We start from the raw sequence: 14,551 nt of genomic DNA, 5'->3' as shown, positions 1-14,551 counted from the left end.
AGAGAGGGGCCTCGATGCTCTCATCCCAACAAGGCCACTGATTCCATGTGCACGTGTTTGGTTTGAGAGGTGCTGTCAACATGCCGCCACTCTGCTCCAAATCCGTGTTTGCCTGCGGTTACTTTGCACCGCGCGGTTTTCCTGCTGGTGTTACTGGGTTGTGTTTTGACCTTGGGTGTGAAATTCACCAACTATTTTCTTTCTGCAGTTAAGTGGGGGTGGGGGGGAGCAAGAATTCTTGCATTCAGTGATGTTGAGTCAGCAAAGGGAAACTTGCATCAGTTTCTCTGTCTCACTTTCTCGCTCCCTTACTTGTCCTCACTCTCTTTCTCTCACTGTCCTATAACACACCCCGTCTTATGATAATTATGCATCCTGTCTGCTGTTGTAGCAGAACACCCCCCCCTCCCCCCGACCTGCCCCAAAGGAAAAGCATATTTAACTGGATGCATCATTCCTTACAGGAAGCATGGATGCTCATCTCCCACCCATCCCCCCTCCCCCCCACCCCCACCAACCTTCTCCCAGCCCCTTAGGATAGCGCTTTGTGCAGGTGTCTGACTGCCGTTTGAAGATCTTGCCGGCGGCCCTCTCAAGGTCGCACCGCGAGCCTGCCCGCACTCGTACACATGCGCTCAGTAGGACGGCCCTGATTTACTGCTTTGCAGAGAGTAAGAATGTGAAGTATTCTGAGGGGAAGCACCCTTGTGCCTCAACATCACATGAGGCTGCTGCCAAGCCATAAAACCCAGTCATGGTAATAGCAAAAGGATTCGTTTAAAGCCCGTTATGGGCCAAGACTGTTTAATAGCTCAAGACTCCCTTCCATTGGGCTAAATGTCATAATTGCTTCTGCTTACTTGTCTGTGTGTAGGGTTAGACACCATGTTTTTAGTGGGGTAATTGGTGCCAGCAATCCCCTCCTTTGCTCATCCTCCATGCAAATACGTTGTCTCCCCCCCCTCGCGCGCACGCACATGCACACACACACATTAACTGAAATATGCACCCGCCGTAATCAGATACCTGGAGGCAACCGTCGATCAATGAGTGGTTCGTGTTTCCCAACTCCAAGAGAATTTAGCAGCAAACTTGTAGTGGAGATCCAAGCTTTTTTAATGATGGCCTCTTGTTTTGACCTATTAGATCAGATGTGTCGAATCATCCTTAAATGTTAATTGTGGAAGTAATGTAATTAATGTACATGTATCATTTATCCTTGTGTCACTCAGCCTAGTTCTGGGTGAATTTTAGCCCCATTGTCATTGTTCGCCCCAAACAGTCACATTCCTCTCCGTTTCTCCTCTGCTTGTCAAATTCACCAACTTTCTCGGTCATATCTTTCTTTAAGCCTTCTCTCCCCCAGTCTTCAATTTCTTTGCCAGTTGTCCTTGTCTCTCTATCCATTGTTGTTCTCTCTAGCTTCCCTTTTCCTGCTTTTTCTCTGTCTCTCTCTCTCACCTGGTTGCATGTTTCTTGTCTTTCCCTTCCCTCCTCCTTCTCCCCCTTTGCTGCGACGAAGGCCGATGTCATGCAGGGTGGCCGGTAATTTTGGCAGGGCGGCTGCAGCGTGGCGCTGCAGTGAAGTGCTGCTGGTGTGCTGCTCCATGGGGTGGGTAGAGGTAGATTACACACACTCTCATGCAGAAGGGGGCCATCTTTTCTGAGGGCGCACTGGTGCCAAATGACATTCTCTCGCTCTCCTCTCCTTCTCTCTCCTTTTCCCACTCTCAACAAAGATCACACTTGCCCCTCCTTTGTGGCACCGAGAGATGGTACACAGATGCATCATTCACCCAGATTCTCAGACGTTTATACGGCTCTGTATTGCATATACATACTGAACCCATGTACTCCTATATGCAACCTTGTGGTGATGCATTCTCCTCCTTATAGATCCCTCAGAATTCCTGACAGGTTAAAGACTGCTTTTTCCCAACCAGTGAAGACCACCTCCCCAGCTGTGGGACAGCAGCCGTGGCTGCTTCCTGGCTCCCAGCTCCCTGGAAGCTCAGGGATTTGGCTCCCTCTCCTCCTTTCTCTGGTGCTCGTAGTGAAAATGCACTAAGCAGAGACTGGGTCGGCCCGCTCTGCTAAATGGAGGCCATGTGTTGGGCTGTTATCTCTGCCATGCTGCCGCGTCCAGCTGCAGTTTCTGTCTCCTTTAGGGACTGCCTATTTGCGTTTGCCGTCTCCTCAGTATCTCTGATCTCATGCCTGAATATGGCTGTGGCTTCTGTTGCGTTCTTGTCTGGGGTAGTTGCACATATGTTGAATAGTATGACTTCAGGAGTTTGTCCTGAAGGCTGCGGGGAGTTCTTCAGCTTGGGTGGCGCTCATTGCTGTTCTTACAGAGTTGCTGGCTGTTCATTGTTTTCGAGCCCACCTAACCAACAGCTGGTTCCTGTACCTTGGTGGGCCGGGCACCCATTCGGCTTTGAGTCAAGCAGCTACGCTGTTTGTTGTCCTCTGTCTAGGGCCATGGACGGCAGTCGGTTTCCCTCAACAACCATGTAAAGAAACACAGGGAACACTGATGAAACTCCTTGAACCGATTTTATCGCCATGGCTTTTTCTGGCATTAATAAGGCCTGCCTGCAGTCCTATATAGATGTGGGATCACAAGACTTGTTCCTTCTGGGTCGTCTGGAGTGGGAACATTTGACCATCGTGCGGAGGCTCCACTGCGATTTAGGCGTGACTGCGGACAATCGCAATTGCTTTGTCATGAGGCGATCGCTGGCGTGAATTCCGTAACATGCAGCGTTGAGTGAGGGATGGTGAGCGACCGCATGAGAACAGTAGGCTCATTTACGCAGCGGTGTGTTTACTGAAGTGATCCGCAGCTGTTGCCTAAGAGCATGGCGATCCTTTAAAATCCTCCGATGCAAATCGCCACCCCTCCTTTGTGTCCTTTTAGATCCTTAGAAATGTTTTTCATCATTATAAATTTAAGAAAAATGTGGCCATTTAGAAAGAAATGTTATTGGTTGCTCTGCACTGTTTTATGCGGTGACTAGTTTGTTGGTCTGAAAGATGCATATTTTTGTTACATTTCCAGTGCCTTGATGAAGAAATTGGATGGGAATTGTTTGCTTGGGCCATTGTGGCTAGATAAGGCCAGTATGAGGAAAGGGAGTGTGGGGCTGCGAGGGGGGGCAAATTAGGTAGTGTCCTGCCTTGGGTTGCTGTTTGCCCTGCATTTATAAATAGTCAAAGGGTGTGGTGCTCTTCTTTGGATGCTGGGGGAGCTAAAGCAGGGTTAATATTGGATGTTTGTCCCCCCCCCCATCTGTCTTCCTGCAGATGCATTGTGGGCCGATGGGATCATCTGGGGAAGCTCTTCCTCAGGAAGGTTAGCAATGTGACAGGATCTTCAAGCATATTGATGCTGGAACAATCCAGTTCACGGTTTATCAGTCACGTATTATAAAAGTTTATTGATTGAAAATGTGAATTTGTGATAATTGACTCATCACTGGCTGTAATCGCCTTTTGAAGTTTTGTTTTGCCTAAGCATTACTTTGTACAGCACCCACAGTGACTCGTGTGCTTAAAAAAAATAACAATAAAACTAAGAAAACAAGCTTGCATTTTCATTTAAGTACCCACAGGTACGTCTCTCTGTGAAGTCCAAAAGGTCCTTGACCTGTGCGCAAAGTTCCTGTGGTAGCTGGTCCTGGCCTTCCTACACTAATAGCCGTGACGCTAGTATGATGTTTTAAAACTAGTCCTATTTCTCAGGGTTAGCTGAGGGTGATGTTGGCCGATGGAGCAGTAATGAACGATTCGGTTAATTTCATATTTGTTAATGAATTGGTAAATTCTGGACCTATATTTCATCAATGGAAAATCTATAAGGGAACTGAAGGCTGTGCAAATAGGTTGTATTTGTAATGCATTTGGAATGAATCCAATATTATTTATATGCGAGTTTTTTTCATGAAATTGGATTACTTAAATATGTGGTACACATGATCCAAAATTTGGTTGCTATGAATAAATTTGAGATGAAAGATTGGATTGTTTTTAAATAATATATTTCATCCTGTCCATTGTGCAACCGTGCTACCGTGCTCAGCTCCACCCTACCAGGAGCCTGTAGAGTAGCGTTTCCCAATGTACTTCTCGGGGACGCCCCTAGACAGTACACATTTTTTGCAAAAATGTGGAATGTCTGGGAGGGAACAAAAAACATGTACTGTCTGGGGTCCCCAAGAACCGGGTTGGAGAGACACTGCAGTGGCAAATAAGAGGATGGATGGATGGAGAAATATATTTAGGACTTCTCCTACAAATTAGTGATGCTCATCAGCGATAAATGTGGCCTCTGAAAAGCAGTCTGACACGGGCACTGCTCATCCTTCTTATAGAAATATTGTAATTGGAAAACAAAGGATATTTTCAACGAGTTAGTGTATCTCCTCTTAGCAGAAACTGACTGAGATGCTCAGCTGGAATTGTACCACTTAATTGTTTAAATGCATACCCTGATAAAATCCCTTAATGATAAATTAGACTGACTAAACAAAACGCTCTACTAGCAAAATTACTGTGATAAATCTCATTTTGTCATTATTGCATTGAATTTCTTGCAACTGAATTGCTTCGTAGAAAATCTGAATGAGCTGGTGAAAACTCACTGTGATTTAGAGCTGACACTATGTGGCAGAGGTCAGCCTTGACATGGTGGCGGCCTTGGCACTTTGACCCAACTGACCGTGTCAGTAGTACACTTCTGTTCCACTCGGTCTGCCTAGATCTGCGGCATCAGAGCAACGTATTTGATGTTGTGGATCTGCATGCGGAGTTAGCACGTGACACCGCTAATGTTGCTATTTTAGTAGTACATGATGCTATTGCGCCTGCTAGTGGGCATTGTTGGCATGCTCTGTAACCAAGATCACCAGATCTGTGACATGAGCTGGTGTTTTTGTTTCAAAGGAGATATGCCCTCAAATCAGATAAGGATCTGGCGTCGTCTTGGGGGTGAAACTCTTTTCCCTTTTGACTTAAGGGAGCTGTCCCCCCCAAATACTTTTATTTCACACTATGTCCCTGCTAGCACTTAGTATCTGATGGTGAACTGGGTAGAACCCCCGCCCCCCCAATAGCTGGCCATTTCTGGCTGCTTGTCTCTACCTTGCCTCCTCGTTAAGACAAACACAACACTGTGGGTAGCGGAAAAGGAAGTACCTTTTCCAATTTTATTGCAATTCATTTTTTGGTTTCACGACAGTGCAGGATGCGTTCTCGCTTTCCTGGACCCCACCCTGCCTCCCTTGTTTGCCTTTGTCTTTCCATTTCCTCTCCCTCTCTGGCACCCATGCCTGGCCTGAGAGGATGGCATGATTCCAGTTCCTGCGGCCTGTCGGTGTAGGTCGATTCTCGTGGCTGGCGTAGGCCGAGCGGGACCATCAGTGAGCCTCTTAAATGTTGAGTAGTGATTCCACGCCCAAACCTCTGAATTGTGGAATTGTGCATTGCCCGGCATCTTCGGACGTCTTCAAGCAACCGTGGCACATCAACGTCATGTCCTGCCCTTGTGTTGCTGGGTCGTCTGCCTGTGACTCAGTTCCTGAAGATAGCATCTCCTTCCGCTTGTAACCCGTTCTTACTTGATCTACATTTTTGCCGTTCCCTCTTTCTTTAGCCTTAATTTTTTTTTTTTTACTTTGAGAGCGAAAAAGAAGTTTCTGGTTTCACAGGCATTTTCCTTCCCGGTTTTTCACTGGCTGTATTTTCCTGACAGGCGGTTGTCCAGCGGCCCTTTATGCTTTACTGATGTTCTGTGTATTTTGTTTATGCTGCAGGAAATTTAGGGGAAAAATAGGCTCGCATCTGCTAACGGAAAACCTGAATCTGAAAGTTCATTGCTTGGCAATGTCTGTCCCAAAAAAGAAGCCTGTTTAATATCATGGCAGCCGAGTGGGGACAGTCAGCCAGTAGAAATTGATTGCTGTATACGTCTATGCCAGGATGACGGTTGATTTTATTTTTTATTTTCTCCCCTTTGCTCTTTTTGCTTATGGCTAGGTCAGTAGATCCTTGCTGACAGCCAGGTGATCCATGAATCAGACGCAGATCATGGAGGTGACTGGCTGGCTGGCGTTTTGGCCAGTCTCACAGTGCGTGACCTCCTGGGCCGCTGCCCTTTCAGGAGGCTTTCTGCCAGGGTGGTGGATCTTGGCCCACGTTTGACGTTTGCTGCCCTGCCTGCCCTACGTCGAATGGGCAGGTCTCTCCGGGACAGTAGCCAGAGAGGTAGCTGAGACGGCAGCCTGCCTTCTCTGGGATGACTCGTGATGGACCCTGCAGCTGACTGAAGTAGGAAAGAATAGTGTCCATCTGCCATTTTTTTAAAATAAAAATTCTCTCTTCTCTGCTGTACCGGGTTAAGATGCATTAAGAGTTTCTAGAAAAATATGTCTCCAGAAACCATCACTGATTATTTATTAGGAGAATCGGTAGACATCGGGCATGTTTTTCTTCCAGACATTCCCCACACACCGCCCCCAACCCCAGACAAACCCCAAGGTTATCCTGCAGAAAGGAACCCAATCACAGCAATCTTCAGAAACCACTCTTTGGATTGCTGGGATTTTTTCCCCTCACATCAGGCTGTCTGACAGGCGCCAGTAACAGCCCTTTTTGTTTTTTCAGGGTGCTGGGGGAGGGTGATCTCAAAAAAAAGGGGGGGGGGTCTTAGCACCCTTAGGGAGGAGTTATTGGGCTAGGTGTGGCATACCAAAGTTGGGGGCCCCCGTATAATTAAATGGCAGTTCCCAGCGAACATGGTGCGGAAGACGGCGTTTACACCAAGGTCCTGGGGCCCAGGAATGTATAGCGCAAAATAAACAGGAGGGGGAGGGAGAGGGAGAACTGGGGAAGGAATGGGCTGCTGGTGGTCAAAGAGGGACTGTCTTTTCTCAAAGGCATCTCCTCGCTCTTGATGTACTGCAGGTCTAAAAAAAAATGTTGAAGGGCATGTTTTGAATTTTTCACATAGCAATGGGTCTGCTGTGGAGAAAGGCCTCCGAGCGTGGAGGAGAGAGGCTTGCTAGGGAACGGAACTGCTGTGCAGATACCCAGGACAATCCTTAGCTTCCAGTGCTCCCAGTCACCCCATATCCAGACAGCCTGTGGAGTTTTATGTCAGTTGCTTGCTAAGACTATTGTAAACATTAAATACACAGTGAAGTGTGACCATTTAAAAAGTATTGTATATTAGACATTTAAATGTTGTGATTTATGATGTTGCGGCACTTGTTTTGCATGTCCTGGGGGGTGGTGTTCAGTGTTCTGTGGTAGTCCTGTCAATTAGCATGTGATCTGCTGTGTGTTCCTCCTCCGTCTGGTTTTGTTTTTTCGCAGTTCCAGCTTGGGGTTTGTTGCAGGTACTGGCTCTGACTGCAGAGCCCCCATGCCTGCTGGCCAATGTGCTTCTAAAAACATGCCAGGAGGGCTGTCACAGATTGGCTGGGCAGCGCCAATCGCACATTCCTGCAGGTGTCCAAAATGGCCCCTTGGAGATGTTTGTGTGGCTCCAAATCAAATCACCTGCCAGAAACGCATTCACGCTGTAGAGTTGCAGACCGTCTTACAGCTGGCTGATGTCCTGGCTCTGTGCCCTGGGTTAATCCTCAGCCCTTATTTACAGAATGTTCTGAGAGCCAGGAGTTGCACCATGCAGACCGATGATAGAGTAGGGGTGGGTTAAGAGTGCAGCATGGTAAGAGTATGATCGGGTGGGGGGGGGAGAGAGCTGCAAGCGAACGCTGGTATATATTGAGTTTGACAGCCAACCTTGGTGACCTCCTTGAGGAGAGGTTGACTGGATTGTGCTTGACCTATTCCAGAATCCCATTCTGGTTACATGCAAAGTAGGCCGGGTTTCAGCTCGCGTTTTGTCGGCTGGATAGCGAGCCTCCTCCTCTAACCATGTTCTTGTTCTTGTTTGTGCCAAAGTTCTTTGTACAGTCACACTTGCACCTGAACGGTCAATAGTTGTGTGTGTGATTGCAGGTGGTCGCCCTTGCCTTCCCTGCCTGTTATGCTATCAAGCAGAGGCAAACTATAACTTCATTAAAGGTGGAGAATCTTAGTCTGTCGTCATGGTAACTATGAATGTGAAGTAGGAGAACCTGCTGCAGAGGGAGGACAATCATCTGGGAATTCTTTACAATGGTCCCGCGGTGGGATCTCCATGTTATGCCGCCATGCATGGTATCAGTGATGAGGTAGCACCGGCTACCCTCCCAAGCTATTCATCACTGCTGATCTGTACAGGAAGTCATGTCGCCATCCCAGGGGGCTTTTGGGCCACAAGGGCACCGAGGAACTAGTTACTAGGGCGTGGTAAGTGCCAAGAGTCGGGAGGAGACAGTGGTTGAATGGGATATTTGATACGTAAACTGCTGACAGGTCATGGTTTCAAGTTCTCTGTGACTGTGGGTTTGCGTCGCCCTTGATGAGCCATTTATGGCCAGGTGAAGCAAGCGTGCGGCATAACAACCTGATCTGACCCAAAGCTGACTGTCTCAGAAAGAAGGAAAGTGCTCTCAATGCTTCCACTGACCTCCCACTTCTTTCATCAGGCAACCAGACAAGCTGGTGGTGGTGTGGACCCGCAGGAGTCGACGGAAATCCTCCAAGGTTGGTGCATCTCGCCGTTTGTTTATGTTGGGGAGGGGGGAGGGTAAAGTTCGGGTTTACCTGCCTTTTGTGTGTATCTGGGTACATGAGTGAATTATTTTTAATCCAGAAAAGCGGCTGGCTTCAGTAAGCAGTTATATCTTCAAGACCATTCCTTCAGAATTGATATCCGACAGTCACTGTTGGCAGGTCGAGCTAACAGAACGTCGTGCTGCTGTGATACTGCAGTGTCTTGTCGCAATAGAGAAATAAAACGGTTGTTACTTATGATGGAGGTTATTATAATAACGTCGTCGACAGTGATCGAACAGAAACCAAAACCGAACCTTTACCGTGTGGTGAGAATAAAAAAGGATACAATGAAATTACGTAGAATTATCAGAATATTAATAATGAATTAGTCTGACATGGAAATGTAGAGCAGCACCCATATAAGGATCTCAGTCGAGGGTGACCTGCACTTAATCAGGGTTGGGGGTTGTGTAGGCAAGAAGGTTTTGGCAAGTAGGACTGTGCCAGCTGGAGAAGCTTTTCTGACAGACTTCACCCTCTTTGCTTTTCACCCTTGGCCCGAGTCCTCTGGTTAAGGGATGGGACAGTGGGCCTTACTCCAGCCATTTTGGGCTGTACTTCTTTACCATTCCACTCCATGTGAATGATTCAGTCCGTCAAAGTCTCGATTCTTGGTTCCCTGAATGAATCAGGTGTCCCGGCAGAGTAACTACAGTGTGGTATCTGGAGGCTTCACATAGGCTTAGATGAGAGATGCTGAACACAGCATCCCACCCTTTGGTGCAAAATCGACCGTGTCGTAAATTCTCCTAACTGGAAACTTCTCTCCCTCCACCTTCCACAGTCCCATAGTTGGCAGCCTGGAATAAAGAACCCGTATCGAGGTGTGGTCATCTGGCCTGTTCCTGAGAACGTTGAGATCACAGTCACACTCTTCAAGGTATGGTTGGCCCGCCCTCCACCACCATGGCACATGGGATGTCCTGTATATCCATAACGTCAGGCCCTTCACCTCCATCAGAGTATGGAGTCTTGGTGGACAAGTGGGTTTGTGATGTTGACGTGGACCATCGGTGATCTCTGTTGGGGTTTTCTTGGCGTAACGGCAAATGCTAGCATAACCTTTGACTAAAATAGGTGGCTGTTAAGATGTAAAATATCTTTAATTTACCATCAGTTTTTCCCCCTTTGAGAGGTTGCGGCCCCTTTTAATAATTAATTGATACTTAATTTCCCTACAGGGGATCAATAATCTTTACGCCTCCCTCAACTTGCTCTTTGTGGAGTAAGTTGACCGCGAAGGGCTGCCACCCGTAGCGGCGCCCAGGGAGCTGGGGGTCATGCTCAAGGAGCCGCAGACGTGCTGAGGCTGGGTTCGAACCTGCGACCTTCTGATTACAAGGACACAGGCTTAGCCCACTGAGCCATACGCTGCCCATTTTTCTGGAGGTGAATGGATAAGCACTGAGTGAGGCACCTTCACTGGCACGTGGCGTCTTTGGGGGCTGGGAAACTGCACTGGCTGCTGAAATGTGCATGGTGCAGCCCCACCAGGCTCAGCAATAGCATTCACTTTGCCAGAAGTATGCTGGAGTTCAGGCAGTTCGAGAGAAGCCTGACAGCCGGGGGGGTGGGGGGGGGGGGATTGACAAGATGGACAGGGGTGCATGGGTATTAGTGGTCTTTATGACGCACCTGTTTGGGGGGTTTAATTTTACAAGCTGGAACGCTGTGATGATCTTGTGGATGTGATACTCACTCTGCTGTACCCATCAGCCTGTCTGCACGCTATTGACTTCAGATCTTCAGTTTGAGTGAATGCCGAGTGCCTCTCTGGGGAAGCTGAATTGCACAGAAATCCATGGAAATATCTGACCCGTGCTCATACAACTTCATACTGTTTGGCCCAGTCCATGACTGATATTTGAGCGAGCCCCAAGTGTGTAGCTCGCCTCTTTTCGAGAAGATGGCCCTTGACTGCTGCTGACAGACTGAAGTGCAGTTCGAGTGACCCCGGGCAGAGCAGGGGGAGGGGGGAGCAGATCGGCATGAGAGGAAATCGTTTTCCTGAACGTTTTTTTTTTTTGATTAATACACCTAACATTCTGAAGGCCTAAATAATAATTTTTGCCTTTTCATCAAAACCATTTGGTTTCAGTTTACTGTTTTTCCATTTGCCCTACACTGAGTAGTCAGAGTAGATTTTAAATCCCCCCCCCCCCCCCAATTTGTATCAGTGTCATGGTAGGAGACATCCTGCCTCAAGCAGCTCATTTTTCCCTGGATGGTGGGGGTGAGATGATTTGTGGAAACTAATATCGACCTCATTAGGGACTCCTCCAGCCCAGACTGTCACATGTCACGTTATCCAGCACACAGCTCCCCTGTCCCGTATTTGGTCTCCCATCTGCAAATGTACAGTTGGGTAGAGGAAACGGAACCAGGTTCTGGAGCACTCCGTGATAAGCTGTCACTAAGCAGCGTACACACACAAATATTTCCGTGTAGGTAATGAGAAGCTGTAAATACGGGAAAATTGATACCTTTATTCCTTGTGTTATACACTTAACTCCTATAAATATTTTATTCCGGGAATTGGAATTGTTTCAGAATTTTCATTTATTTATTTTGATTTATTTATTTATTTTTATGGTTACCCGGGGTGACTGCACACAAATATGTTATGGAGCTTTCCTAGTAACAGATTTCGGCTGTGTTCCTTTTTACTGGCAGTGTCCTTAAGTGTGCTTTCCTGTTTGTGTTAATGTATGTTACTCTGTGTTTCAGGACCCTCACGCAGAGGAATTTGAGGACAAGGAGTGGACATTCGTCATTGAAAATGTATGTAAACGTTTCCTTTACAGATTGGAACAGGCCTGTTAATGTGTAATGTGAAAAATTAACTGATGCTGCCTCCTAGTGGAAAATAATTAGAATGACACCATAATTCCTACTGGTCTTCTCCCACTTTCTGGTTCGGTGTATTTTGTTGGACCCCTCCTTCATTTCCTGACTAATTTTGGTGTAATTCACAATTTTGCCCTTATGTTTCTTGGTTGTAGTCAGCATATCTGTCTTAATCTATGGGCATTGGTTGCAAAAAAAAAAAGAATTTCACACAGATTCAGGATTTTTTTTTTGGCTCATTGCTCTCGTTTGTTTGGCTTTGTTTAGCTCACTTGTCTGTTTTCTTCACCTCTGCTTTCTCGTTAGTGAATTGGAAATGGAGGTATAATTTTAATATTTCTGGTCTAGTAAGACGGAGTCTCACATGAGACAAACTTTTCCTGGCTCCTGTTCTGGGCCGCAGTCAGTAAAATGTTCCAGAAAAGGCCCTGGACAGGTAACTACCTTGCTCAAGGGCACAGCGGCAGTTTCCATTTGGATACCGACTCAAGCTCAGCAACTGTAAGAGTGCCCGGATGTGTTTTGGCGGAGGCCAGATCGCTGGTCCTGCTGTGGTGTGGAGTTGAGCCGAATCAACTTGCGACCTCAGTGCTGGGCATTGTGGAATTGGGCTGTGTCACTTTCCTTCAGACCCCTCACCCCCACCCCATTCATCCATGATGTAAGGGAAATGGATTTTGTCTGTACTGTATCATTTTTGGGGGGAGACTCAGCTGTCGATCACCAGGTGCTTGTTTGTTCGGTTGCAAATTTGAACCACTGTCTCTTACTAATAAGGCAAGAATTACAACTAAATTTCTACTGGACCACAGTGGTGCAGCGGTGGTGCACTCTGTGCTTTGCTGATGTACGGAAGCAGACTGGAACACTTTCCCAGAACAGTGAGGTAGCTGATTTGTTTTGAACGTCCCGAGAGCTGGTAGATTTCTGCTCCAGCATGATTCATGTATCCGATCCTGAGTCTGCTGGTCACACCAGTGGCCACAGGGTTGGTGGACCCATCACGAGGCTCATTTCCTAGAGCTGGCTGCTTCTAATTCCGGGTGTGTAACCAGCCTGGAATGTTCTACTGAGTCATCATTTGTGCCATCTGCTTTTGATCAGCTGACATTCGTTCTTTCAGGGTGGATAAATAGGCTTGTGTTAGACTACAAACAATTCACTCTCCCAAACTATCTCAAAGGTTTGAGGCCCACTATGTTCACCTGTAGGGCCGAGACTGTTTAATGGCACCTTTTCAAATTGCTTGATGTGGTCTCTGACAGGCAGGGTAGCTCAGCAGCCCCCAGTTCTCTGTATTGACTTCTGCTTCTTCCTCAGAAATCAGGCATCTGCTTGGACACACACAAAGGCTCGGGTCTTTGTCCAGCCCAGGGCCACCAGTCCACCTGCTCTCGCTCCGCAGGGAGCAGGAAACCCCCCCTGGGTTCGAGGGTCCACCATATTCCTCCCCCCTCCCCCCCCACCTAAAAGCCCATCTGCCAGTGCAACCTCATTAGCCCCATGTGAAGTAGCTCATGCAGAGCGACTCTGAGGAAGCCACACGCTCACCTGTATCAGGGAAGATGGAGGGAGGACATACTGCGGGGAATCTAGTCCTCGGTGCATTTTGATACTTAATAATTTGGACTTTATTAATCTATTGGGATCCACAGGATGTATATCGGCATCTGGAATGATACCCCTTTTCACATTAAGAACTACTCGATTCATCATTTTTGAAGTTTTCTCCTTGTAAGCATTGTGTTTGGTAGATGGGGCCCAGGGTGATGCCATTTTCATTTTCAGCGATTTGTGTCGCTGAAGATTATTATTTTTTTTTTGCTGGGTGGTGGGGGGGGACAGGGCAGAGGGGAGAGAAACTCATGTTCATGCTCAGCTTGTAAACTTAATTTAATTAAAGTGTCAATGGATGAGAAGAATTAACTTTTTTGAAGAGAGGAGACAAGGAAGGAGTTCCGTTTCGGCCGGGTGTGATTGATGTGAGAGGGCTCTTCAGTCCCAGCGGTCACAGGGATGGGGTTGGCGGGGGGGGGGGGGGGGGGGGGGAGATTACTTTAGCCCGTACATACCTCACTAATAACAACACGATCAAAGGCGAGCTCTGCCTCCTGCACATTCTGACATCTTCGGCCTGCATGGCAGAGGAGTGGAGAGGCACTCCATGCCCAGACCTCAGAGAGGGTGGGGGATTTGGGCGAAAGGGAATCGGGGGGGGGGGGGGGGGGGCGGTGTTATACAGACTTCAAAGACATTGCACTTGGCACTGCGCGGTGGCACTCTTTGAGAAGTGTCTTGGCTCCGAAACATTTTCCCAGCCTGCTTCTCACTTTGGGTTAGGGTGTTCAGGAAGGCACAGCCGTAAAAGTCCTTCCTGTGAGCCGCGAGCCTGAGGGGGTGACCTCATCCCAACAACAGGACATCGAGATGTGAAGCACATGCAGAACTCTGACACAGACCCTGAAATGAGTATGAATTAGTGGCTGCTTAGTGTTTTTCGTTTTTTTTTTTTTTTTGTCACGCATAATGTCATGCATGTTTATTTAGCACTTTTGACCAAAGCAACATGCATGGCAGAATCACCCAGCTTCCGTGGAGCAATTGAGGCTAAGGGTTCCATGGTGATATCACTCTGCCAGCAAGGGGATTTGAACTGGTGACCTTCTGGTCACAGACATAGAGTCCTAACCCACACACCAGTCACGGTGTATGTATGTCAGTGTGCGATGATGGTCCTCAGTGCTGGCTGCCTCTCGATGCCCATCGAAGCCTCTCTAACTGGGTAAGAGGTATGAGGAAAATGTCATGGTGTTCTTCCTGATCTGCTGTACTGTCCATTTTCATCCAACAGTCTTCCATAACCGTTAATCTGGGCCAGGGTCGTGGGGAATCTGGAGCCTATCCCAGAAAACAGTCTGTTTGCTTCATGGCGTCCTCACAAAGTCATAGACATAACCCCCCCCCAGCTTTTTATGAT

General features: G+C 47.6%; 1 protein-coding gene across 1 annotated transcript in view; it reads left to right on the top strand.

Annotated features, from left to right (window-relative positions):
* The window catches only part of ehbp1 (EH domain binding protein 1), a 73,322-nt gene that overhangs the window by 4,937 nt on the left and 53,834 nt on the right, over positions 1–14,551 (top strand). Inside the window, 3 exon segments of the mRNA XM_049009654.1 lie at positions 8,598–8,655; positions 9,512–9,607; positions 11,455–11,508. Coding sequence (XP_048865611.1) covers positions 8,598–8,655; positions 9,512–9,607; positions 11,455–11,508 — 208 coding nt within the window.

This window comes from Brienomyrus brachyistius, chromosome 3, assembly GCF_023856365.1.
Source record: "Brienomyrus brachyistius isolate T26 chromosome 3, BBRACH_0.4, whole genome shotgun sequence".
Classification (NCBI taxonomy): Eukaryota; Metazoa; Chordata; class Actinopteri; order Osteoglossiformes; family Mormyridae; genus Brienomyrus; species Brienomyrus brachyistius.
The sequence above is the reverse complement of the archived record's forward strand: the minus strand, read 5'-3'. Positions and strand labels throughout refer to the sequence as shown.